Source organism: Pleurodeles waltl, chromosome 2_1 (assembly GCF_031143425.1).
Source record: "Pleurodeles waltl isolate 20211129_DDA chromosome 2_1, aPleWal1.hap1.20221129, whole genome shotgun sequence".
Classification (NCBI taxonomy): Eukaryota; Metazoa; Chordata; class Amphibia; order Caudata; family Salamandridae; genus Pleurodeles; species Pleurodeles waltl.
Window position 1 is genome coordinate 769,629,113 of NC_090438.1, and position 27,405 is coordinate 769,656,517.

At 46.9% G+C, this 27,405-nt stretch overlaps 2 protein-coding genes across 4 annotated transcripts in view; one reads left to right on the top strand and one right to left on the bottom strand.

Moving 5' to 3' along the window:
* LOC138268367 (collagen alpha-2(I) chain-like) overlaps nt 1-15,038 on the top strand; it is an 80,278-nt gene extending 65,240 nt beyond the window's left edge. For 2 of the 3 annotated variants that reach the window (XR_011199986.1, XR_011199988.1), the window contains 2 exons: nt 2,442-2,483; nt 14,076-15,038. Coding sequence is in view for 1 of the 3 variants with exons in the window: in XM_069217938.1 (XP_069074039.1) it covers nt 9,094-10,425 (1,332 nt within the window). In the remaining 2 variants the exon portion in view is untranslated. Of the gene's footprint in view, nt 1-2,441; nt 2,484-6,186; nt 10,589-14,075 lie in introns of those variants that run through there. The other variant, XM_069217938.1, reaches the window with a different exon arrangement.
* The window catches only part of LOC138260233 (ATPase WRNIP1-like), a 331,454-nt gene that overhangs the window by 287,470 nt on the left and 16,579 nt on the right, over nt 1-27,405 (bottom strand). The window contains exon 2 of the mRNA XM_069208528.1: nt 18,266-18,279. Within this exon, the coding sequence (XP_069064629.1) occupies nt 18,266-18,279 (14 nt within the window). The remainder of the gene's footprint in view (nt 1-18,265; nt 18,280-27,405) is intronic.

The window sequence follows — 27,405 nt, forward strand, 5'->3', positions numbered from 1 at the left end:
GAGAGATACACTGGTATGGAATATTGTATTCCTAACTGCAGATCTTGCTCTTCGAGAGAATTACAAGTTTTTCAACAGCTTCAAGTACTATTTTTGTCCTCTACAATTTTCCTACAGCAGCTGTTTGAGATTTCAATTATCATCCAAGTTTCACTTAGAGTTATGAATGCTCTCTCCCTGAAACCTACATTAACAAAAATTAGGTTTACTGTGGCTAAGTAAATGAGTTTGAAACAATTGGGTTTGAAACTCTTGTATTAAACTGGTAGGAATTTTTTTAAAGTGTTGATTTCAGCTTTTTCACTGGAGCACTTCTATCTTATAAGATAGATACACTGACATAAAGCATTTTATTCCAAACTGCAGATCTCGCTCTTGAGTGATTTCCAAGGTTTTCAACAGCTCCCAGTACTATTTTCGTCCTCCACATTTTAACAACCGCAGCTGTTCCAAATATCAATTGCCATCCTAGCTTCACTTACAGTTTTTGGGGGTATTTCAGGTGCAGCACTTAGGGCTACATGTCCTCGGAGCACTCCACTAATTGGTTTCATGTTCCCGGAATTAAATAAATCTGACCTTAAGGTGCTTGAAAATGATTCCAACATTAATTAGACACGATGGTACTTGATCAAATATTAATATGATTAAACAAATATTATACTGACTGGCATCCCTTCTTTACATTTCCTATAGGTCTTAGCATATAGTGTGCAGGCGTGCAGCACCCATTGGGCTGAGATGGCTTTAGCCCCCCCATCATCCTCCGTGGACTGGGCTGAGTTTGGCAGTCAGGACGCCAAATGCCATCTTACCTACGGGGCTGTCGTAACCTATTGTCTAGAGGCCGTTTACAGCTCATCCACCCTTCATTGTCTCTTTGAATGGATCCCCCCCTCCCTCTGCATCACCTGATCTTTCTGCCCAATCGAGATATCGACTAAAAAACACACCAAAGCCAGTTAATGTGGGAGATATCAGGGGGTCACATCACAACAAAGAATGCAGCAATGAAACTTAACAAAAGGTGTGTGACCTTGTAATGCAATTCTATAGTTCCTAGCTATTGGTTTTACTTTATCAGTTCTGTGAGCCCATCTATAGCATGGAACTCGTTTTAAATGAGAATAAAACAAAAGAAACGTTGCAGTCTGACTTGCAGTTATTCAAGCCTGTTCTATCCGCCTTTCTGGTAAGCGTGTGCTTATGGACATGCACACTAGAGATGGGGGAGCCAACAAATTAAAAGGGCAAGAAGAGCTAGATCCAAGCCAAGGCCCTAGATCAGATGTTAGAGCCCAAGACCGTAGATGAGCAGAGCCCTGAAAATAAGTTAAGTTAATTTATACCCATAAAATGACAAAGTCTCTCCAAAATTCAAAAATAGTATATTCCTTTAACAGGTGAAAACTTTGCCATTGTCAGGGCACATCATAGCACTGCACTGAGAAGTATTTATTAAAAGTGATAGTTTTGTACAACTGGTGGTCTGAACTCATATTCGAAAGTGCATTTACATACAATAACACAGTTTAAGCAGGTAAACCACGATTTATCCAGGTTTTCTGGTTTCATCCAGTACAAATCAGCCAGTAAATGGGTATCTATTTGCTTTTCCTTATGTTAAGGCTTAGCTTTTTACCTCTTAATGCATTCTGCCTCACTTTTTAAAATATAGCGCAAACTCGATCCAAGGGTATTGGCGCTTTGTACACACTACACAAGGTCACATGCATTGTTTATAGGCACAGGGAGATTAAGTGATTTGCCCAGAATCATATGATGTTGAGCCAATGCCAAGACTCTAACCTGGTTCCCGAGTTCCCTAGTCAGCGGCTTTGGCTGTAAAACCATATCCCGGTGAGAAGGAGGGAGGCAGATGCCAAATGAAAGATTGTCTCGTAATGGGTCGAGGTTCCAATAGGACCTGTAACTGGGCCGGAGTCTGGCATCTGGCTCAAGCCTGGCTCGAGCTTTCTGCAGCTTGTCTACCTATAATGCAGATGAGCACGTTTGTGTATATGGTATGAGTATAATGATCAGCACTGTGCCTTCTGAACCCCTTCAGGGACATGGCAGTCTTTCATCCTTCTAAGATTGATGAAATGGGTTTCACTAATTTGATGGCAGTCTAATTGAAAAAGTTACAGTACTCTAAAATAACAATCTATTGTAGCATGTTCTAGAATCTGTGCTAATGGGTCATACCCCATTCCATAGATCACAAAACCCCCTCTCTCCTAAACTCAATAATACCTAGCCCCTTCTGGCCACTCTATTCATCTCTTCGATCACTAGCATGATGCCATAAAGCCCTTACGAATGTTATTATCTTATGCCATTTGATTTATAACAAAGAAACACACATAAATGCATGGAACTGTTTTTCTAGACCTAATAACTGATATTCCCCTTGACTAACTGTTAACTTTGGTTTCTAGGTGTATTCTACCGTAAAGCAGTTCAACACATCATCAGGGATGGTAAGAGCTATAAAAATGCAATTAGAATATAAAACTACTGGCCATAGGTACGAAAACTTTTTTACCTCTCGGACAGCCTAGATTCCGAGAATCAGGCCATTTGAGATCGCAAGAAAAGCATTTTGTAATGTATAAGAGTCAAATCGCACTTTGGTAACTTGTTTGCAAATCAGCTGGGCTATGCGATTCAGTATTTGGAAGGGGCATGTTTAGGGTATCCCTTCCAGTTACTGAATTGCAGTGATATGTATTAAGGTTTTATGCCAGAATTCCAGTCACAAAACATTAGTATTTTACACCGCCTTGAAGGAGGTGGTAACCTAATAGTAAACGTAAAGAGTTCCCAAAGAGACCTCCTTCTCCTATAAGAATGTTAAAAAAAAAAAATTAAGAGCAGGCAGTAGTCCCACGTACCACTTGCAACACTAAAAAAAAAAGAAACTTTCATTTTTAAAAAATGCATCCCATTTTCCTTTAAGGAAAAAATGGGCTACATTAAAAAAGATTGGTTTCTTTAAAAGCAATCACAGACATGGTGGTCTGTCGACCCCAGCAGGCCACCATCTCTATGATGGTTTTCCTTCCTAATGTCCCAAACTACAACTAACCGTATTAATATTCATGAGGCAGGTCGATTTGCGACCCACTAGGAATCGCTATTTAATAGTGCAAAGTTTCCATACATGAGGAATTGTGATTTCCTAGTTGCGATTTAATAAGAACCACAATTTGGAAATCCGAATTCCTAATTTGTGTACATCTGGCCCCTAATACTTATTTCAACAAAAACAATATGTCAATAAAAGTTACTGTTACAGTGGGTACAGGCTACAATATGGAAAGACAAAAAGGTTTAAAAACACTGAAACAAACCAGCTGAAGTGATTTTATAAAACAAAAAGTAGAACTATGCAAGCCATACCTTTTCCTAAATAATGCAGGAAATCATGCTATGAGTTGCCAGTACTGGTGAATTTACGTAAGAGATTTCTATAGATCTATAATGAGTTTATTCACATGCTTCATAAGTAATATACTACTGCCGTATTGCACCACCTGGCAAAGGCAGAGTGCAATATAACTGTGGTGAGCTGCATGTAAGGTTTTTTCCTGAGGAGTGCCCAGCCAAAAAAATAGGTGGCTGCTAGAACATATTATCCCTGCACCATTCCGGTCTCTTTTCAGAACCTTTCGCTGAAGGTGGGGGGGATGAAGGAGTGCAATAGTTATCTCCAGTCAAAAATGAATTGCGCATGCTATGTTAGTATGTGGCATGGCCATCAGAACCTGCGAAGTAAAAACTACAGCAAATGATCTTTAATCCAGCGTGTCCTACCACACAAGTGTGATGCTAAGATTTCAAGAATAGCTTTTTGATTTTTTAAATGATTTTGTTGGAAATGTGCACTGGTTGTGAAGGCTTTCAGTTTACCAAGGTTCAAGCTAAAATGACAGTCATGCTAGAGGAAAAGAAAGTGAGAATGGTGTTGCTCTGGCAAATTCACAGTTAGTAGAGTGCAGGTGTGTTCTTAAACCCCTGAGGTGATGAGGATTTAGCTTCAACTGCATTAATGCATCCAAGATTATGAGAGTGCTACTGCACTGAGTTTGCACACAACAGGAACAATGCACCTCAAATGCTGTTGATTAGTTTCAAAGAAGACAGTCATGTCAAACTAATTTGTGATGGAAATCTTGAACAAGTTCCTTACTATACTCATCCAATGTGGAACGAAAACAACTGCCCCAAATCAATACTAGTTTGCTCAGAAAAGCTCAAATGAGTGATCTTTTAAGTAAGAGAACCAGGATGGCTTCTATGTCAGGACAGCCGATATGAGCTGCCACAAACCATGAACACTGGATCCCAGAACACATCTCACGTTTGGCAGATGCTCACTCGAAATTACTTTGTTGTTTCAGGACACACCACCACTAGTGATAAGTCCTGAATACTATGTTATGTTCTAAGGTGCCATAATTTTCTCTAAGCTTCTTATAGGTTAAAATCCATGTGCAATAGCCATGAACTGTGAAGAGTAAGTAACTAATATTATGACATCAATCCCATGTGAATTTTGAAAAGCTACCTTTAGGAACAAAAACATTTAACATTCATTTTCACCAGTTATGATTAACTATAATATCAGAGTACCCTTAAATTCACTGCTCAGGGACTTAATTAAAGCTATGCCTGTAACCAATATCCCTGCATGCGGCAATTGCTAGGCCTGCGGGTGCTGAATTTGAGAATACAGGCGTGGCAAGACAAGGTTTGAATCTGCAGCTTTCTGTATTTGATAACGTTTGGTGACATTCGCTCTGTACTATGGCCCTCATTCCGAGCCTGGCGGGCGGCGGAGGCCGCCCGCCAGGCTTCCCCCCTCCGAAATACCGCTCCGCGGTCGTAAGACCGCGGAGGGTATTCCGAGTTTTCCCCTGGGCTGGCGGGCGGTCTTCACAAGACCGCCCGCCAGCCCAGGGGAAAACTCCCTTCCCACGATGACGCCGGCTCGTAATAGAGCCGGCGGAGTGGGAAGGTGCGACGGGTGCAGTTGCACCCGTCGCGTATTTCAGTGTCTGCTTTGCAGACACTGAAATACTTTTAGGGGCCCTCTTACGGGGGCCCCTGCCGTGCCCATGCCATAGGCATGGGCACGGCAGGGGCCCCCAGGGGCCCCGCGACTCCCCCTCCGCCATCCGGTTCCCGGCGGGAGAACCGCCAGGAACTGGATGGCGGGAGGGGGAGTCGGAATCCCCATGCCGGCGCAGCATGCTGCGCCGGCTTGGAGGATTCCTTTGGGGCAGCGGGAAACCGGCGGGAGACCGCCGGTTTCCCTTCTCTGACCGCGGCTGAGCAGCCGCGGTCAGAATGCCCCGCGGGGCACCGCCGGCCTGTCGGCGGTGCCACCGCGTCCCACGGCCCTGGCGGACTTGTTCCGCCAGGGTCGTAATGACCCCCTATGTCTGTTAAAGGCATTTTGCATGCCGTGCAGGTTTTTAGAGCACATCAATGTCTCTCAATAGTTGAGAAATAGTTGAAATTAAAAGAAAATAGATTTGCAAAGACAGGAGGGGAAATCCTTCCAAGATCCTTTCCTGATATGGAGCTGAAAGACTAAAAAAGATAAAAATATAAATAGACAAGAGCTATACAGAGTGAGGAAGCAAAATAAGGAAAATGAATGTGGAGATTTATGACAGGCATGATAAAGGAGGAAAAACTAAGATATAAAAGAAGGGAGACTGATAAGAGCAGAAGATAGAAAAACGCTTGCTACATTCACACATTATATATTCTGTACAAATTCTACAGACTTAGGTTGAAGATGAATTCAAGCAATGCTGGCAAATACCTTAATAAAGAGTATTATTACTAAATATTCTACAGCTGCCAGTGCTTACGGTGACTCTATTTAGTGCTGGTACTTTCGGTAATCACGCGTCATGCTCAGTTTCTTTCATGAGTGTTTGTATAATCAACAAATTTCCAAATGTGATATTCATTTTTCAATATTCTGTTTGTCACTGAGGCAGGGCATGAGATATTCTCCCTAATGACTGCAATATAGATGATTAATGTACTAACTCTGGGCCTGAGTTAGAAATCAACAGATGGAATACTCTGTCATTAACGTGACTGATATCCCGTCCACTGTATTACGATCTCCATAAGATATAATGGGATCGTAATATAGCAGACGGCATATCCATCACGTTTGTGAATGAGTACTCCCCTCTGCCAAGATCTAAATCAGGCCCTCTGTCCTGCAAATTGTGTTGGTATTGTATGCCGGTAACAGAACAATAACTGCAAAACTGTGCATAACCAGTGCCATTTTTTAAAAGCTTAATTTGGTGGCCAGCACCCACATATTTTGTAAGCACTGTTTTTAAAACGGATTAGGTTGAGATTAATGGAAATGGAGAAGTGCATTGTAGAATGCGCCATTAGTTGCTGTTTGTCCCACAAACTAGAACCTGAAATTCTGCATCTTACCAAGTCTAATGACTTCAAATGGAAGAAACATTGGTTATTAATTCTTATAAACATATCTTGAGGGAGAACCCTAAACATAGTAAGTGGTGTTATGCTTAGATTAACGTTACTTCCCATTGCACTGAAAAATGCCTTACTGGTGATGTATCCTTGAGACCAGCCAGCCTATATCATGTATGGTACCAGACGAGCGAATGGGGCCCCCATAAGTAATTTTGATTCAGCTTTGAAGATGGCTCCACCGCCAGTGGTCTCAGTGTTAGCTCCTCCGAAGATTGGGTCTAGTTGCGCCCCTGAAAGTGTGGTGCTACAATTAAGTTTAGGCGGAAGTAGGCATTTGCTCCTACATTTAGATTTTTCCACCCACTAACTGCAGGTCCATAGCCCTTTGCATGCAATACATACATTTAATTATCTGAATTTTCATTGCTTATCCATTTAAGGAAAACCAAAACACAACCAGGTTTAATCTAACTTGCATGAGTTTTAAAAGGTCAAAGTATCAAAATTAACCGAGACCAAATGTAATTTCCAGTCTATATTGTATGTCACAAGCCTTCAAGAATGACTACATTTACAGCGCAGTTTTTACCCACACTTAACGTATATTGTGCCGCCTTCTGTTTCTACCTATAACATTTTAAAAGCACCTGCTACAGTTCCTTGCCTCTGCAAATAATATGAAACAATAAATATGCTAAGATAACTCTGGTGATTAATGTTCTGTCTGGAGAGAGCTCTGAGTTTTCTCTAGTGGACTTTTTTTAAAGAAGGATTAATATGCCTACTGCAAAGAAGGTATGACATGCAAATCACAAAGTGCATATATTGCAAATCGGTTAGTGGGTTACTGCTTTTGTTAGAGAGATCCTTTTGTTACTTGCAGTTTACAAGTTAAACAGTAAGCTATTAGCTGTCAAAGAGCTGCATGCATGCAGCAAGGTGTAGAGTAGAACGTTATTTTTTCCCCGTCTTTCACTATGGTAATGTTGCAAAAAGGGTTCTTTTGGGTAGAAATCAGTTGCCATTATTAAGGAGAACCCCGACTACGGTATTACATTTTAAATTCTAAGTTTGTGCTTCTCCAGACCAAGCACTCAATCTATACAGACTACCAGTATGGATGACGTGTGACTTCTTCATCTTGGAGTGTGCCACCATATGTAACATTTCTTATGCACTGATTTACACACGATTGATTGTCTCAGTGTGACGTGTGTGCAATGTAAAGTGCTCTGACACCCTACACTGGTATGAGTGTCGCTATAAAACTAATTAAAAGCATATGAGAGCGAGAGAGGTTATGGAGACTTTATGGGCACAGTTATAGGGTAGTAGTGAGGGAATCCATGGCAGAGGTGGTCATTGTGGGGTGCCAACAAACATAGTCGAACAGGGCTAAGGTCGGCCCTAGTTATATTTTATTTTCTTATCTGCAAGCACTTTAAAATCCATATGCAAATGGCCTGTAACGAGTCCTGAAACTTCACTGATTTCACAACACGCTCTTCCGTCCTGCCTGTACTTTACATTACCAAGCTGCATCAACGTGTACATTGCCTCTCTCACCTGTACTTGTTTTCAAGGCCTGGCTAATGTTTCTCTGCGCAGCACGTGGGCAATGGGGGGGCCAGCGGAGAGAGAGACTCGTTCTAGTCTCTCCGCTGGCCTGTTCGGGAGGACAGGAAGTGGCGCCGGAGCGCTGGATTGGTTGTGAGGTAAGTGGGGGTGGGATTAGTGAAGGAGTTTAAAGGGGGTGGAATGGTGGGGTCGGCCTCTTTTCCGGGCCAACCTAGATAGGAGAAGTCTGTGAGGCAAGTGCGAGTAGGTAGTTGTCAGTGTCAGGGCCAGGGAGGGTTTGGGGCGCGTAGCTGCAGCTCTAGGCAGGGGGCAGGTGGTGCGTTTAGCGGCAGTGCCAGGGCCAGGGGCGGAAGGTGCGTACGTAAGAGGCGGGTGGGTGCGGCCTGGCGCCTGAAACCCAGAGGCACCGGCACGCTCCTAGGGAGCTGGCCCAGCGGCACGAACAAGCGTGCGGAGGCTTTACTGCCCCAGGCGCTTGTAGACACAGCAGTGAAGAAGCCGGTAGGTGCGCGGAGGCCTTTTCAGCCCCCGGCGCCTAAAGTTTAGTGCACACGGTGGCGCTAGGCCAGGTGGCCTACGCGCATTGGAGAAAGCGTGGGGGGGGGCACTCCCAAGCCTGTCATAAAAAGAAAGCTGTTTTTGAATGCGCTGGAGCGCGCACACCCAAAAAACACACAACAAAAAATTATTTCACGCGCCGGAGGCGTGAACGCGGTTGGGCCCCAGGAGGCCAGTCCTCAAGGGTCCCACAGCGCATGGCGCCTGGGCGGGCCCTGTGATTTATAAGGAATTGGCCAATACACCTCGGCTACTAGTAGCCATAAATAGACAGAGACGTGGTCACACAGGTCACAGTATAGATTCTGGGGCACAGCAGGAGCTCACAAGCTAACCAGGGCATTTTGACTGGGGGCACAATTCAGAGAGAGGCATAACTAAAGTGGTGGGCCAGAGGGCAGGCAGACACAGACAGCGCAGGCCTGGTGTGGGGGACACGCAATTGGATTTGTGGGAGGTTAATGTAGCGCCATGGCAACTGGCCATGACTCGGAGGCTGTCAGGGCCGCACTCCGCGTTTTAGGCGAAGCCGGACGGGCGGATTTGCTCAGGCCCAGGGTCCTGGACCAGGCCAGGGATGGCATGACTCGGCCAACGCGGGCCGCGTCAAGCGGTGTGGCTGCGGCAATTGCCGCATGCGAGTCGCAGGATTCAGAGGGGGACAGGGATGAAGTCCCGGGGAGGCAAGAACAGGTTCTAGAGTTGCGGTTGGGGACACCTAACACGCTCAGTCCCTTAATTTTCAGTGGGGAAGCCCAGGGCACACAGGACCCAGGCCCAGGGAACACAGGAGCAGGCTGTGCAGGCCCATCAGAAGGCAGGCCCACAGGTGGGGAAGGAGACATTACGGCAGGGCAGGCCCCCGGGTTGCAAGGGGACGGGAGTGAGCAGCCCATGCCGGGGCCCAGTGGTATTCAGACCCGGCAGGGCAGGCCCCCGGGTTGCAAGGGGACGGGAGTGAGCAGCCCATGCCGGGGCCCAGTGGTATTCAGACCCTGCTGGCCCTGTCCTGCCCCAGGAGTGGGACCAACCAACCAATGGGACACGGGCCCCCAGCCAAGAAACGAGGGAAATACGCAGGAAAACCCAGGGGGGGCAGGCAGAAACAAGCCCAACACACCCCAGGCGAGACCAGCGAAGCACCAGACCCGTGAGGAGGCTGGGGCGAGGGGGACCCCGGGTCCCGCCGCACAGGGAACATGGGACCAGTCAGATGCATGGGATTTGGAAGCCAGAATCCGCGAGCAGCACAGGGCCGTGGCAGAAACCGAGGCTAGGTGGGCCCAGTTATGTAAAGACAGGGAGGAAGTGGGTATACGCCGCGAAGACAACAAGAAGGGCAGGGAAGCCATAGACATGAGGGGGATCCAGACGGTTGGGTCAGGCGCAGGAAGCTGGGTTTGGATACCGCAGACTGAAGCGGGTAGGGGTCAAGAGGCTGGTGCGGCCGAAGGGCAGGTCGGCGTAGGAAGCCCCATTGGCGCATACGGCCACATGGGAAGAGGCAATACGATGTCAACAATGGAGGTTGGCAAGAAAAAGGGCGTGCCAACTGGGCGCAATACGGCCCAGTCGCGTTGGTCCGAAGCAATAGAGGGGTCTGCAGCGGCCTTCTCTACACCGTGGGAGCATGGGTATCATAACGATGGTGTGCGCCATCTGGGGCAAGTGCCAACAGAAACACCAGCAACTAAGCCACAGGGATATGTGGAAAACAAGGGTGGTTGGGTAGGCGAGGAAGAGTTGGAATTGGACTATGAGGAAGATGGGGAGGACTGGGAAGATGGAGAGATGAGGAGGTGAGCGGTGTCAAGAAGGGGGGGGCGTGGGCGCAAGTGCGGCGCAACCCATGCCTTTGTTTTTCAGGACACCGTCGTGGCCGAAGGGCCAGCAGGATTACGGCAAACAAGGCCACGTGGCAGAGCGACGAGGAGAACACCGCGTAATTTGGGGGAGACGATTGGAGGTAAGGGGAGATGGTGGTCAGTCTGGGGAGACGGGGGGAGGCTACTAGGGCTACATGCACTAGCAAATCCATAGGCGTAGGAGATGGGTCAGTGTGGGAGACTCCGGAGGTGGTTTCAGCACAGAAGGGTGACGTGACCAAGGACAAGGAGCTGGCATCCACCACTGTCACAACAATGGGTAGTCAGTCGGCAGGGGAAGACACGAATACTGAGGACAAAGAAGGGGGAGTTCACAAGAAGCGTCTTCCATACATGGGTTTGGCCATGCCCCTGGGGTCCCATGTTGCAGAAAAGACTAAGGCGAGAATCTGGAAACATGAATATGTAGATGCGTTTAAGTTACTACACAGGGACATACAGGCCAAGGAAGGATCTAAAGAGGAGGAATGGGAGTTAGCGTGCAGGCTCAGGGTTCCTATTACAATGGACAATTGGACGTCCGCATTCCTGATTTTTGCCAGTATATACTGTGAAAAGTACCCAGACAGGGCCATTGTGCTTTTCAAATACATGGATATTATTAGGAAGGCCCAGATGCACTTTGGGGGTTTTGCATGGCTAAGTTATGACGAGGAGTTTAGGGCCCAGGTGAGCGTAAACCCTGAAAAGCCGTTAGGAGACGTAGATCCGGAGTTATGGATGTAATGGATGGCATCGGCACAGGCATCGGCGTCCACTCATACGGCGAGTGGACTGCCAGTAATATATAGGCCTTTTCAGGCATGCCCCGCCTCGGGAGGGGCTGGCACTGCTACAAAAACGCCGGTGGCCAGCACGGGAGCTTGTTGGAACTTCAATAAGGGTTTCTGCTCACGGGCACAGTGTAGATTTAAACATGATTGCTCCAAGTGCAGGGGTCGTCATCCAGTCATTCAGTGTTTCTCCCTTAACAGCCCTCCAGCACAATGGAGGGCGGCGAGAGGAAGAGGCTCACAAGGAGCTCCTGCTCCGGAGGGGTCCTACACCAGTTAGATTGGAAGTGTTGCTGCCATGGTTGCACAAATATCCAGACGCGGTTAAGGCTCGACAATTGGAATGGGGTTTTCGAGAAGGATTTAGGGTAGGTTATCAAGGTCCCCGCAGAGGCGGTGGGCAGACAATTTGCGGTCTGCTAAGGAACAGCCCCAGGTAGTACGGGGCAAGCTGGAGAAGGAGGTAGCACTCGGGAGAATAGCAGGTCAGTTTTTTACTGGCCAACTGATCACTTGATGATATCCCCTTTAGGGGTTGTACCCAAAAAAGCGCTAGGCGAGTTCCGCCTGATACATCACCTGTCATGGCCTGAAGGTGCGTTGGTAAACGATTTTATCACGCAAGATGACACCAGGGTTATTTACGCTTCGGTGGATGATGCAGTGAAATTAGTTTTGAGGTGTGGGATAAAATCGGAAATGGTTAAATGTGACATACAGTCAGCCTTTCAGTTGCTACCCATTCATCCAGCATATTTTGACCTCTTAGGCATGCAGCTGGACGGAGCTATATATGTGGACAGGGTCTTACCTATGGGTAGTGCGATATCATGTGCGCTATTCAAAACGTTCATCACCTTTTTGCAGTGGGTTTTTGTTAAGACAAGCGGCCACAGGGCGGTGACGCACTATCTAGATGATTTTTTATTTGTAGGGGCAGCCGTATCCGGAGCATGTGGACAGGCTTTGGCAGCCTTTCAGAGGCTAATGCTGCAGACAGGAGTGCCATTGGCCCCGGAAAAGACAGAGGGACCTCTATCAATTCTGACCTTTTTGGGCATCGAACTAGATGCAGAAATAATGGTGGCCAGATTGCCAGCGTCAAAAGTGACGGAAATATTGGAATGTCTAGCATTTGTGCTGACACTGCACAAAATGGACTTGCGAACAGCACAAAAATTGCTAGGTTATCTCAATTTTGCGTGCAGGGTAGTGAGGGGAGGACGTACTTTTTGTAGACGACTGGGACTGTCCATGTCGGGTGCAGTGTTACCTCATCATAGGATAAGAATTTCTTTGGCCCTGAGAGAAGATATCAAGGTATGTGAGATTTTCCTGAAAAAATGTAATGGGGTACCAATGTCTTTTGGTGACTCGGATACGGTCTGGCAGGTTCAAATATTTTCGGATGCGGCAGGGGCATCTGGTTTCGGCAGCTACTAGGACGGGAGGTGGTGCGCGGAAGCATGGCCCCGTCAATGGCTACAACAGGGGAGGAGCATTGCCTTCCTCAAGTTTTTTCCACTATTAGTGGCACTGGCTGTCTGGGGACGGGAATTAGCCAATAGGACGGTGGTTTTCCAGGTGGACAACATGACAGTAGTGGAATTGGTTAACAGACAGAGGGTAAGGACCTCAGAGTTTTGCGTTTATTACAACAATTTATGCTGCAATGTTTATCTCTCAATGTTATCTTTAAAGCTGCACACATACCGGGGGTTTACAACAAGATTGCAGACTCCCTATCTCGTTCACAGTGGTGGCGTTTTCGCGAGTTGGCACCAGGAGCGGAACGGAACAAGACTGCGGTCCCGGCAGGCATTTGGGAGTGGGGGTCATGATGATCTCGGGGCTGGTGGAGATGTCTTTAGCGGTATCTACGTGGCGAAGTTACAGGCTCGCATGGTTGGAGTTTCAATCTTTTGAGGCGTTTGAGGGCAATTTTTGTGCACAAGGGTCAGAGTCTTTGGAGGCACGGGCTTTACGTTTTGTGCTGTTTCTGATTAGGGAGGGTCTATCCCAGGCCACAATAGGAGGAAAGTTGGCAGGTGTCTCATTCTATGGGAAACTTTTCTTTGGTACGGATCCGGCGCATAATGATTTATTAGGTAAAATGTTGAAAGGTTGGGGCAGGGTCGGGGCCAGGGCGACAAGTATGGCAAGAGAACCCATTACTTTTGAGATACTGCGAGAGCTGTTGCACGTCTTGCCAGTATGTTGTGTGGATGAGCATGAAGTAGGACTTTTTAGGTTGTGCATGGTTTGGATGTTTTTCGGCGCGTTTAGGGTGTCTGAATTGTTGGGCATAGGGAAAGAGTGTGGTGTGAAAGTGAAAGAGGTCTGTATGCACAAGGAAAGGTTGGGGATATGGCTCAGACGGTCCAAGATGGACCAGTTAGGAAAAGGAAAGTGGGTATGGTTGGAAGAAGGAGGAGATGATCTAGCGTGCCCAGTGAAAGAGTGGATGGTTTTCAAACAGAAGTTGAGAGCAGCTGGGGGAACAGGGGTGTTCGTGCATGCTTCTGGCAAGAAACTTACTAGCTATCAGTTGTTGCAAGTTTTGAGGATGACGCTGGGACGGACGGGACGGCAAGCAGGGGATTTTGGAACGCATTCCTTCAGGATTGGGGCAGCTACAGCGGCAGCTCACTTAGGTTGGGACTCGGCCAAGATCAAAGCTATAGGTAGATGGAAATCTAGATGCTGTGAGCGTTATGTTAGGCCTTGATGAAACACAGGTTGGGGGGGGGGTTTAGATGTTCACCACAGTTGTTATAGTGTTTTTTCTTTGCAGGATGCTTGGCCGGACCGCAAAAGGATAAGATGGTGACTTGGCTGGTCGGTCACTCATTCGTTCACTGGGCGGCGAAATTCGCAGAAAAACAAATTTGTTGGAACTGCCCAGCAGACACCATGAAGTGCGTTGGTGGGCAAAGAGCGGCATGAGGTGGGGGAGTTTACTTCCATTTATCACGGAGAACCTGCTGCAGTGGGGATGTCCGGACTTATTACTGATCCATTTGGGGGGAAATGATTTGGTGAAGCAATCAGGGCTCACATTGATTCAGTTCATGCAGAAGGACTTGGTGCTATTGAAGCAAAAGTTATGCGGGACATGTCTGGTGTGGACGGAATTTGTACCCAGACGGGTATGGAGAGGGACAATCAATCATGGAGCCATTGAGCGGGCTCGGAAAAAGTTGAACAGAGCAATGAGGGTATTTTGCTGAGCCCAAGGGATTAAGGTGCTGAGGCACGCGGACATTAAGGAACAAGAAGGGACATTGTTCAGAGAGGATGGTGTGCACTTATCGCAATTAGGAAATGCGTATTATTTGACGGAGTTGAGGTTGATGTTAGAGAACTCATGGGGAGAGAATCTGTGGATCAGGGAATAAAAAGGAAGAGACAGTACCGTAAACAGGGGGTTTATGGGGTGGGGCAGCAAAACGCCACATGGGTTTTGCTGGTTGGCAGGAAATGGGGGAGGGGGAGAGCCAGATGCGGGCTTGTCCCCCTTCCAAGGGGAAAAACGAGGTGAAGGATCAGAATGGGGGGGTGGGATGTTACAAACAAGGAGTGCATGAAAGGAATAGGGGAGTGCCTAGGGGAGGAGATTTGAAGAGAGACATTGGAAGAGAGTGAAGGGCATAGGGAAGCTTTGCAAGTTAAGGTTGGGCAAAAGGGAGTTATACAGTTCAAAGTTATTGATGTTTATGTTAAATCCTGTCCTAAATAAATGACCTTTTACACCAGCTATGAGTGTCACTGTATGTGTGTTCCGAATGGTCCTGTCCCACTTTTTCTGAAAGCAACGGCCGGGGCAAACACTTTCTGCAGATCGAACAGTAAAGCTCCAATGTGTACTACTGGATCAAAATAGGCCTGTATCAAATACATTTCTTTACCATTTGATTAATCCGATACTACGCATTCCTCAGATGCCCCAGCCTCAGCTCTGCCCGTCCACTTCAGAGCACTGGGTAAGTTATATTCATGGATTTCACAATCTTGTTTACGGTTGCTAATAAAGGTCACTATTTTGAATCGGTGAGCGATTTCTAAATCACAAATGGCCTCTGCTGCCCATTCTGTACATTTACTCTGCCAGGGATTCGATTTATTCCAGGATTCTTTCCCACCAACAAATGTGGACATTCTCCATTTCTTTCTGACTTAACAATCTACAGTTAAGTACACATTACTCTTTACTTTGGCACCTCATTTTAGCCTACTTCTGCCTGTCAGACAGGGCCACAAAAAAGGTCCGGACACGGAATTAAAAGTGGGTCTTGTTAGCGAATCAGATAGCTAAAACAAAGTGGCCCATGTTGGCAAAGCAAGGCAGTTTTACAGCTGCAAATAGAAGCTGTACAGGTGTTTTGCATGGTATAGGAGAACGTATGCACTTGTACTTGCTGCAGCCAATGTTTGTGGTAATAGAAAAGTCAGCAGTAAAAACTGGCTCTTCAGACTATAAAACTGACCCAAAACACACACAAAAAAGAGAACACCCCGACCCACCTCTTATACTGATTTTGTTATACCTCCCCTACAGGCACTGATTGATTGCCCTATAAGTCAGTCAGACTAGCAGCTCGGGCACATTCACACCCATTCATAATTGTAAATGGATTCTAAAATGCATGCTTCCATAAAGTGACTAAAACTGAGTGATTTTTCAAACTTAATTTTCTTTAGTTAAGGCTTCACAATAAACACCTGATCACTTGTACAGTGCTCACACTACGCCCCGCATATCAGGACTGGAGCAGTAAGATCCACCGTCTGTGTACAGAGACCTAAGGCCAACAAAAACATATTCAGAAAAACTGGAAGGGGAGAAGGCAAAAGGTTTGGGGAAGGCTGTTGATGGAGTTGTGGCCAGAGTGATCGCCAGTGGCTGAGATTATGTCAAGTACTCCATCCATCACCTTGTTGTTTTTGCATTTGTCACCCTAAGTATGCCGGGTATGCCCAGATGGGGGTCTTGGGCTCACTGTGCCACTGGAACCAAGCTATACCTGGCTGAAGAGCCCTAACTATAATGAAACTGGTCCTAGGTTCCTCGTGTTCCGGTTCACGGAGGACCTGGTCAGGCAGTTCAGGCTGTATTGTTCCCATTAGGAGGAGGATCAAGACTGATCTGCTGGGTCCAAACTGAGGAGGCATGAATGCTCAAAAATGATGGCCTGGAATGCAGCCTCAAGCTACAGCCAGTGGCTGAGATTAATTCAAGATCTCCGTCCATCAACTTGTTGTTTTTGCATTTGCTACCCAAAGGCTGACATGTCTAACAACCAGCCCTACAAAACCTGTTAAAGATGGGGGCACAATATCTGCAAGCACAAAAAAGGAAGAACATTTGGTCTTGCACACCTAATTTCTCACAAGCCCAATTTAAAAAAAAGTTTTGGACAATTTATGACTAAACTTGGAGAGTCAGCTATTTGTGTAGATACGATTTTCAGCACAATGAACACATTACTTACCTTTGGTAATTATATTTTGGGTGTGTACTGTAACAGCAGATTCCTCACCATAGAATACTCTCCAGACAACAGGATGAATCTGGAAATGTTTCCAACAATGCTTCTGCGCACTGCAAGGTGGCGCTTTGCAGCTCCATGCCACAATTGAAGGGATGGAGTAGTGCTATATATAGGCGCCACCCCTACATGCTGACCTCAGTTTTTTGCTTAACCATTTCAGAGCCCCAATTCCTATCTTGGGTCAGTCTTAGATGGTAAAAAGGGGCCACTGCACAGAAAAGAGAGGTGGGAGAGTGGTGAAGAATTTGCAGATACAGCATCCACCAGAAACAGCATTAGCAAAGGTAGGTCATTTGTTCTTCTGATAGATACTTCTAATTGCAGATTTTCCACCTTTGTATGGATACAAAACCAGTACTGTCCCAAGGTGGATGGTCTGTGGAGTGGATTTAAACCAAAACGTCCTGAAGGAACACACAGGTGAATCATCCTTCCCAGAGGACTTGGTTTTCAAGGCAGTATTGCTTGATGAATGTGTGCACTGACACCCAACCTGGCAGTCTGGAAAATATCAACAGGCACGCCATGTACCAATGCAGCTGTAGCAGCCTTGCCCCTGGTGAAATGGGCTCAGATATTTCAGAGGCTGCTTTTTGGAGCGTACTAGATCTTAATGCTGCTATTCCACCTCAACAAAGTCCTCTTTCGCACCATCTTTCCTTTCTTCACCCTCGAGAACCCCACATAAAGTTTATCATCCGCCCGGTGGTCATTGGTACAACCAAGATGAAAGTCTAAGACACTTTTGGGGTCCAGCCAATGAAGCCTCTCCTCTTCTTTCGAGGGTTGAAGTGGGGCAAAACATGCTGGTAGAGTGACGGACTGCCCACCATGAAAGGGAGTCACAGCTTTAGGCAAGAAGGCCACTAGAGTCTTCATCACTCATTTGTCTGGAAAAAGGTTGTGTAGAGCGGCTTCACGGAGTGTCTGAAGTTCACTCATGCAATGATCTGAAGTGATCACCATGAGGAAGACAGCCTTTAGAGTCAGCAGGTGCAACAAGCAGGTGTACTTCACGTCAAAAGGTGAACACAAGAGCAATGTCAAGCCCAAGCTAAGGTCCTACTGTAGCATCACAAACGGTTTGGGAGGGAATATGTATGTCAAATCTTTAATAACCTGCATCACAACAGGTTGTTTAAAGAAGGACAGTTGGTTTGGCAAACACAAAAAGGCTGTAAGGGTTGCCAAATACTCTTTACTGGTGCCCACAGCAAGGCCTTGCTGAGCCACAGACAAAATGAACAGCAGAACACCTGACATTTTGGCTAGAAAAGAGTCAGTCTTGTGAACTTAAAAACTAGGACAGAAATGTGATTTGTCCCAGAACGTAGAGTGAATCGATTTTGTGGATGTGTGTCTGCAGGCAAGGGTGCCATTTTTCACAAGGGTGGCATCTACCACATTGGTTGGCATATCAAACATAGCTAACTTCCGCTGCTGAATCTGCATGCATGGAGGTGTAGACTGCAGAGTTTTGGGTGAAAAGCCCTGCCTTGCTGCTGTAACTGAAGATTTGCCCATAGGTTATGGGGACCCCACTCTCCTGGCCCCATCCAGTGCTTCTAGGATGACTTAGGCCCAAAAGTTACAGATCTTTGGGAAAAAAAGGCAGGGGCAGAAAGACGTACAGGGGTTTAGCCAGAATGCATCTCTCAGTGAGTCTTTTTGCTGAAACTCCACCACAAAAAACTTTGATACTGCACATTCTCAACTGTGGTGAAAAGATCTAGCCAGTGTTCTCCCATTGCTGGTTCTACCACCAGATAGAAATACCATTTGTGATACACCAGACACCATCAGCTGTACTTGTCCTCTCTGGCATTCAAGGATTCCAACAGGCTTTTTACGGTCAGGAAAATGCTCTGATATGCCAGCCAACTGCAGGGTTGCAAAGCCTAATGGCACAGGACCTAGAACCTCACTCCACCATACTGGTAGTCCTGCTGTCCGTGACAATCTGCATCAGCTTACCTTTGATTAACAGGAGGAAGGCTATTAGCACTAGATGGATTGCCTGCTACTGCAACAAACTGATTTGGAGCTGGGCTTATGTCAAAAACCAGATTCCTTTGATCTCCACATCTCCCAGATGGCTTCCACAAGTTAGTAGAGACACATCTATCATCACCGTTAGCTATGAGTGGGAAGGGAGAGGGGCCTACTGCTGGACCAATTATGTTTTAGTAGCCGCCACTGCAGATCGTGAGAAGCCTCTTCCAAAATCTGGATGGCATCTACCAGAGTTTCTTTGTGCAGGCCCCAGTGGAACGTCAAATTCCATTGCAGAACCAACATGTATGTAGTTGGCCAGGGAGATGCAGGAACCTAAGAGACCGAGAAGTCTTAGTACTGGATATCGGTGAGAGCTGTTCTAACACTGAAACATTGCTATCACAGTCCGAATGTCCTGGGCTCACTGTGGGGGACGGAAGGCCTTGAATTGCACTGTATCAAGGAAAGCCCCAATGAATTGCAACATCTGCCTATGAGTCAGCTGCAGCTTTGCTTTGTTGATCAGGAACCCTAATTATGTCAAGAGTTTCGCTGTTGTCTGAAGGTGGTCTAAGACTGACAGTGGCAAGCCTGCTTTCAACAGCCAGTAGTCGAAGTACAGTAAGACTAGTGTCCCCAAGCACCTGGGCCAATGTGGCATTTTTAAATTGTTCTCCACCATAATAGCATTCAGATGTCGAAGGTCCAAAACAGGCCAGAGAGCTTTGTCTTTTTTTTGGCACAACAAAATAGAGTGGAGGTTTGTTACTCTAGTTTTCTAATCTGGAACCTTCTCTATTGCACCTTTGAGAGGGATACTTCACTTCCTGTAGCAAAATGAAGAGTCACTCATCTGAAATTTGACAAATTGTTGTGGGAAGATATGACAGAGCAAACAGAAAGGGTAGGACATAATCATGCTTAACGATCTGTATAAACCATTTGACCTATATGATTGGTCGCCATATTGGTAGGAAAGACTGGATTCGGTTCCCCCACAGAATGGAGGTACGCCACTAACGGCAACTCAAGCGGCTTAGAGGTGGCTGCCACTGGAAAAGGGTACTAGAAGGACTGCTGCCCCTGCTGGACTACGGAATGCCTCCCAGACTCCCAGCCTTGAAAGGGCTGAGTTACTGCAATAGTTGGAACGACTGGGACTGTCTGTATACCAGCCCACTGGAGTAGCACCTGCACTTCCTAAACTGGTGTGCAAAGTGGTTGGTGGGAGCTAACAGTCCCATGAAGAGTACCATGGCTCTACTTTAAACACTCCAGGGAAAAAAAAAGTCCGCTTTTCCGCTTAACAAGTGTGAGCCAACAAAGGACTTATCCATGAGCGAAGATTACACAGCTTCAGAAAACCACGTGGAACACATACACAAATGGTGGCAGAGCACCAGGCTGGTGCCAGGCCATCCTTTCCAAGTAGTCAGTACTATCTAGGCCAGCAAGAATCACATACTTGGTTCCGTCCCATCCATCTTGCATTGTTTGTGCCAGTGAGGTCCGTAAGGTCTTCCAGAACCAGACAAGAACATTAGTCGTAGTCGTCTCAACAGAAAATCTAAAACCTAAGCTGCCCACTGGATCACAACCATACATGACCCACTTTCTTCAGTCGGTGGTCCAAGTGGCGAGCCTACCTCTGTATCTGGCCCACTGACATCTTGTAAATCCATATAAAAACTGTCATCATCATAATGAGTGGGATGACCAAAATCCCCTATCCCACCTTCTTCGCCTCCATTAGCGGATCTCGTTCAAGGTAAGAGCCGAAAAGATAATAGAGCCTCTGTTGGCATGACCACCATTTTGGAAGCATTGGTGCAGTCAGGCAGTATAATGGTTGCACTTTAGTTATTTCATAGCTTGACATCGGTCAAGATCAGGCTAGGTTAGTTCAGGGTCAGACATCAGAATCCGTAACTGGATACGCCACTCGCACCAGCAATGTAATCACCAGTGTTGATGAGTGGCAGCTTAGTGCAGGTCCACGCACAGGAGCAGACATCTGTACCGAACTCAGTACTGGATTCAGAACAGGTTCAAAGGGTCAGTGGGCACCAGGTAAGTCTCCACCACCGGTAACCTGACGGGAGGCCCCTGCAGATCTTTGGGCCTGGAGGCACATCAGAGGGTGCCAGTCAAACACACAACATGGCCTCTTTGCAGGTCTAGTTAATGCAGAACTGACATTTGCCCAGGAAACTAGGGCACACTGGGATCAGCTGAGGAATCGGCTCCACACTTGGGATCTCAGGAGAGCCTAACACTGATGTGCTCACACCTCCTTCCTGGAACAAGGTAGCAAGATGGGATGATGGAATGGGGAGGTGAGACCTATCATCCTTTTTTATGTTGGCACTTAGACTACAACTTAATTTTACTGGTGGACTTTGACCGCAAGGTAGATCTCTTGTGAGAATGGCCCTAGAAATGAGACCAAGACTGTGCCTGTGTCCTGGAGCGGAACACTGACTTATGCAAGAGTCTTGAATTCTTATGTTGGTGACACAGCTTCACCAACTCCTGGATCACCCTGAGGTGCATTAGGCTGCACTTGTCACATGACTTAAGACTGGTTACCCAGGACCCAGACACATCTCTTGCAGGCCTGTCTGTGGCTGACATCGGTTTTCTGTAATCATGGCATGGCCTGAATCCAGTGATTTTACGGTGGGACATTGTTTCTTAGCACAATGGTTTTAAACATTTGAAAAGCATGTCGCAAGTTGCTGCCTGTGGGCGCACAGCTCAAGATCTGTATTGGAACAAAGAAACAAACTTGCGCCAGCTCGCATGGGTGGCGTTTGTACATGGCTGCTCTCTATCACTTCCAGAGCGGTATAGAGCCAGCGCAGAGCAACCTAGCAGTGCGCAGCAGCAATGCTTGGGACATTTCAGAATCCAGTCAGGCGCCAGTGGAATATTGCAAAGTAAAGAATCTGTGGTTAGAAATTTTCATCAGAACAACAATGTTCATAAGGGTAACAACAGATGTAGGAACATAAATTTGAGAAATATGAAGAAGCAAACTGAAGTATTTTTTTTATTCCCAAATGCGCATGTGATGTTTTGGGCAAAGAACGAGCCTCGTTTGGAAACCCCTGAGAAGGTCACAATCTAAAAAATAATAAAAGGACAAATAACATTTAGATGATAAGGCATTTCTTGAAATATTCATTCAGGACTCCATTACTTTTTTTTAAAGAGAATAATGGTTTTCTGAGGAGAAATGCGCTTTGAAGTTTAAAAACTTAGTGGCAATTTACTAAAACACTTGAACACAGCACTTGTGAAGGGCTCAGCCATTCATTCTGTGACAGCATCCGTGTTCCAGTTCTGCCTACGTGTGCCCAGAAGTATTACATGCTTAAAAAGTATAGGTACTGGCATCTCTTCTAGGCAACATTTAGAAGACAACAATAAGCTATAAAGCAGAAGTGGTAGGCAATGCATACATACGTTGTACAACAACAAAGTTCACTAGTTATGAGAACATTAGGTGAATGACCAGGTGCAGAAGAGCGCCATTAGTCGCTCCACAGGCAGTAGCTAAATTGGTAAGTCCCTCACCTGTTTTCACGATTACCTCATCAGAAGGTGTCCAGTACAGCCGCATGGCTTCGAGAGGTGAGGAATCGCCAGCATCCATGTAGGGCAGCACACCCTCCCACCCACCCACCCCTGGAGGAAGGCGGAATTTCTTGCAGCAGAGAAGGGGGCTACCCAAACAATTTGGTCTGATTTTCTGAAATTACACCTTGCAGGGTTGTTGATTTGTGGGGGCGCTGGATCTGCAAAGGGGGGGAGGGAGGTAAGTGTAATAGGGAGGGGGGGGCTGGACCTTTCTGCCCTACCCAGGGATGCCTGGAGTCAAACATTTTGGGGGATTCACCTGGCGGCTGGTACCTCAGCAGCAACTTAAACGTTGTGAGCGCACTACAATACAGATACCAACCAGTACTAAATCTTATGTTTGCAGTTTCGTTGTGTGGGTTTTGAACCTGGTGAACACACTGTACACTCTTACTTCACAGTACTAATGAAAACTATCAACTGTAGTGCTCTTGATTTTAAGTGCACAGGCTCTCCCATTTCTACCAAATTATATGGGCCTAATCTATTATGTGGTGTGACCTCTCTCTTTATCCATCTATATATGTGTATCTACAGGTCTATACATAGATATTTCTACAAATAACTTTCTCGACCTTTGGAAAATTGCATAGAGAGAAGACGTCTACAAAGGGCTCGGAAAGATTTACATTTTAAGCCTTAGGGACCCACAAAGTGCATTCTCTTCCCGCCAACCCTCTCCAACCCCTTCACACCTTTCCCTTAGCTCTCACAAATATAAGCTTGCTGCACACAAATATACTTTTCAGCGGAGGCTGAAATAGGGGACAGATATCAATCATGTACCAGAGCATATGGACTGAATACTACGAGAACGCCAGTAGCTTACTGTATTCCCTTTCACAACTGGCGGAAACCATAAGTGGACTAATAAGAGACAAAAACACAAGCAAACTGGCGCAAGTAAACCCTTTGTCACCCTGAGCATCCCGCAGAATACGAAGGTAAGTCTTCTTACTCTCATCTTGTAGAAGATCTTTTCGACAGCGACGTTCTGTGGAAGTAAAACACACTTTTCCCACTAAAAGGCAACGGACATTGACTACTGAAGGAAGGTGCGCAGCTAAAGTACCAAACACTGAAAGATACAAGTTATAACACAACCAATATTGGAAGCTAAAAGACGGGCTTGTTGCAAGCACCTCGAACACTAGCAAAGAAGAACTGCGTTACATTATCTTCAGAGGAGATATCAGTGTAACAAACGATACGCACCGGGGACGTATTTCTTCGTTCAATGCTCGACTGGAGAGGGTTTCCAAAAGCGACACCTCTCTGCTCAGGGTGGATGGAACTGGGGCCAAGTTTACTAGCTTACCCGTGTGGTCACTGATTTCTACCCATGTCCACAGGAAAACCTGTAGAAATCACTTTGCTAGGAGGACAGGACTCTGGTGTAGTGAGCCCTGCAGGGCAAATACAGCCCCCACCTCCTGCGGGTATTTGGGTATTGCCTAGAATTTGCTTGCCCACACATTGGTGAGGGGGGCTTGAGTGGTCTTTGGGAGGCTCACCAGCGCACCTAGAAAACATTGCTGATGGCATTTGCAAAAGGGTGGTTTTATCTTGGGCAGTGTATGCCCTGCCAGCACTTCTTATCAGATGCCCAATACAAATTGACCTGATCACAAAGCCCACCATTAACTTTTCTTTGTAGTAGTACTCCCTGGAGTACCACCCGACCTTTCCACATGATACGAAAATAGCCCAGAATTCTAAATTTCTTCTCATTTACACTTCATATAAACTATCAGATGCTGAAGGAAAGCCACCTGCTTCAGAGTCACTTTTGGGTTGTAGAAGTGCCTGTAAAGGGCGAAGGGTGTTGGGATCCCAACATCTCATCATGGGGTGCTTTGGTCAATATGGTGAAAAGAATACTTAGATTTCGTAAAGCATGTAAGATTCACCCGAAATGCAGGTTTGTGTCAGAAGAGGGGATATTAATTTGTACAGTAACAACCAAAATCTCTTAATTTGTGCTGTGCTCTGGTCCAGCCTCGTCATGATCTTTTAACGATTACTGATTGCTTCCGGAATCAAGGATTTGAAGTCTACAGTTGCATGGTAGACCCAGAAAACACTGGGTTTCTTGCAGGAGAGAGATTCCCATCCTGATACAGAAGCAGGAATACTAACTTTGTCAAAAGCAAAAGTATTTAGAACAAACTAGACATCTGATCATACAAGGTCACACCATACCCCTTACAGGGACAATTTGGAGCCTACGGGTTACTTTTTGATCTGCGTTGATTTCAGGAAACATGAATGAATCACTTCCCAGTGTCCAGGAGGACAGACTGTTTCAAAGAACTTGGGGCCATATTTATACTTTTTGACGCAAAACTGCGCTAACGCAGTTTTGCGCCAAAAAAATTAGCGCCGGCTAACGCCATTCTGAAGCGCCATGCGGGCGCCGTATTTATTGAATGGCGTTAGCCGGCGTTAGCCGACCGGCGCTGCCTGGTGTGCGTGAAAAAAAACCACGTACACCAGGCAGCGCCGGCGTAGGGAAAAATGGCGTTTGGGCGTCCAAAAATGGGGCAAGTCAGGCTGAGGCAAAAAAATCGTCTTAACCCGATTTGCGCCATTTGTTTTTGCCGCCCAGACGCCATTAACATGACTCCTGTCTTAGCAAAGACAGGAGTTATGCCCCCTTGCCCAATGGCCATGCCCAGGGGACTTCTGTCCCCTGGGCATGGTCATTGGGCATAGTGGCATGTAGGGGGGCACAAATCAGGCCCCCTATGCCACAAAAAAAAAAAAAAAAAATACTTACCACAACTTACCTTTTCTTCCCTGGGATGGGTCCCTCCATCCTTGGGTGTCCTCCTGGGGTGGGCAAGGGTGGCAGGGGGTGTCCCTGGGGGCTTGGGAGGGCACCTCTGGGCTCATTCTGAGCCCACAGGTCCCTTAACGCCTGCCCTGACCCAGGCGCTAAAATCCGGCGCAAATGCGGGTTTTTTAGTCCTGCCCACTCCCGAGCGTCATTTTTGCCTGGGAGTATAAATACGACGCATATGCATCGCAGTCATTTTTTAAGACGGGAACGCCTACCTTGCATATCATTAACGCAAGGAAGGTGTTCACGCAAAAAAATGACCCTAACTCCATGAACTTTGGCGCTAGACGCGTCTAACGCCAAAGTATAAATATGGAGTTAGTTTTGCGTCGAATTTGCGTCGAAAAAAACGACGCAAATTCGGCGCAAACGGAGTATAAATATGCCCCTTGATTTATAGCCCATGCAGTTTAACATCATAGGTTTCAACTCACAACTGGAAAGGGAGTAATGGAGCCTGCTTAATCAGTCTTAATTTTCGAATTTTAGTGATAAGAGACATTGTGGTCAGTATAAAATACTCATGACTGTCGCCATAACTGCCTGGAATGGGTGCTCTCAAAGGTGTTTGGGTTAAAGCACACCAGTACAGTTTTTGTGCAGACCAGAACCACCAATTTGTCAGAGAAGCAAGGGAAATCACTTGTTCCATGTAAATCAATATAAGTTCATCGAGAAAATTGTAAACAAAGAACTGACTCACTTCCTCGAGGAGAACAACACTCTGGACTTATCCGAAACCGGACTCCGTAGCAACCAAAGCACCAAAACCGTCCTCACCGCTGCCACCGATAACATCAGGACCCTACTTGACAACGGCGAAACTGCAGCCCTCATCCTCCTGGACATCTCGGCCGCCATAGACACCGTCTGCACCACACCCTACGCACACGCTTCAACGGCGCAGGGACCCGCAACAGAGCCCTAGACTGGATCACCTCCTTCCTCACCGGCAGAACCCATAGAGTCCACCTCCCTTCATTCCGCTCTGAAGCCAGCCAGATCACCTGCGGCGTACGACCAGGGTCATCTCTCAGCTCGACCATCTTTAACGTTTTACATGGCTTCGCTTGTAAACATCGTCCGATCACACAACCTCAACATTGTCTCATACGCCGATGACACCCAGCTGATCCTCTCCCTCACCAAGGACCCCGCCACTGCCAAAACAAACCGAATGGATGAAGAACAGCTGCCTGAAACTGAACTCTAACAAGACTGAGGTCCTCATCCTCGGCCCCAAACCCTCCACACTGGGATCCGCACTGACACCCACCGACCATTCACACAACCTGGGGTTCATCCTGGACTCATCACTATCAATGACCTAGCAAGTCAACGCCCTCTCTTCCTCCTGCTTCAACACCTTCCGCATGCTTCAGAAGATCTACAAATGGATCCCCACCGGAACCAGAAGGACGGTCACCCAAACCCTTGTAAGCAGCAGACTAAACTATGGCAACACCCTCTATGCAGAAACCACAGCCAAGCTCCAGAAAAGACTGCAGCGCATACAGTATGCATCTGCACGCCTCATCCTGGACACCCCCCACCACAGCTACATCACAGCCCACCTGAGAGACCTGCACTGGCTCCCCATCAACAAGAGAATCACGTTCAGGCTCCTCACCCAGGATCACAAAGCCCTGCACAACACCGGACCAGAAAACCTCAAAAGACGACTCTCCTTCTACACCCTGACCCGCCAGCTTCACTCCACTGACCTTGCCCTCATCACCGTTCCATGCATCCACAGAAAGACCACCAGTGGCAGATCGTTCTCCCACCTCGCCGCCAAGACGTGGAACACTCTTCCTATCCACCTATGACAGACACGGGACCTGCCAACCTTCAGGAGACACCTCATGACCTGGCTGTTCGAGCAGTAGCAGCATCCCTCCCCAACTCCCCTTCCTCTCCCCCACCCAGCGCCTTGGGAACTCACAGGTGAGTAGTGCGCTTTGCAAATGCTATTATTAATTGATTGAAGTTCCAGGATGCAGGTATTTTTCTAATAACCAATACCTGAACGTCCAGTTGAACCTCAAAGCTGTACTCCATCCAATGAGTATGTGCTGCACTCCCTTGAAACA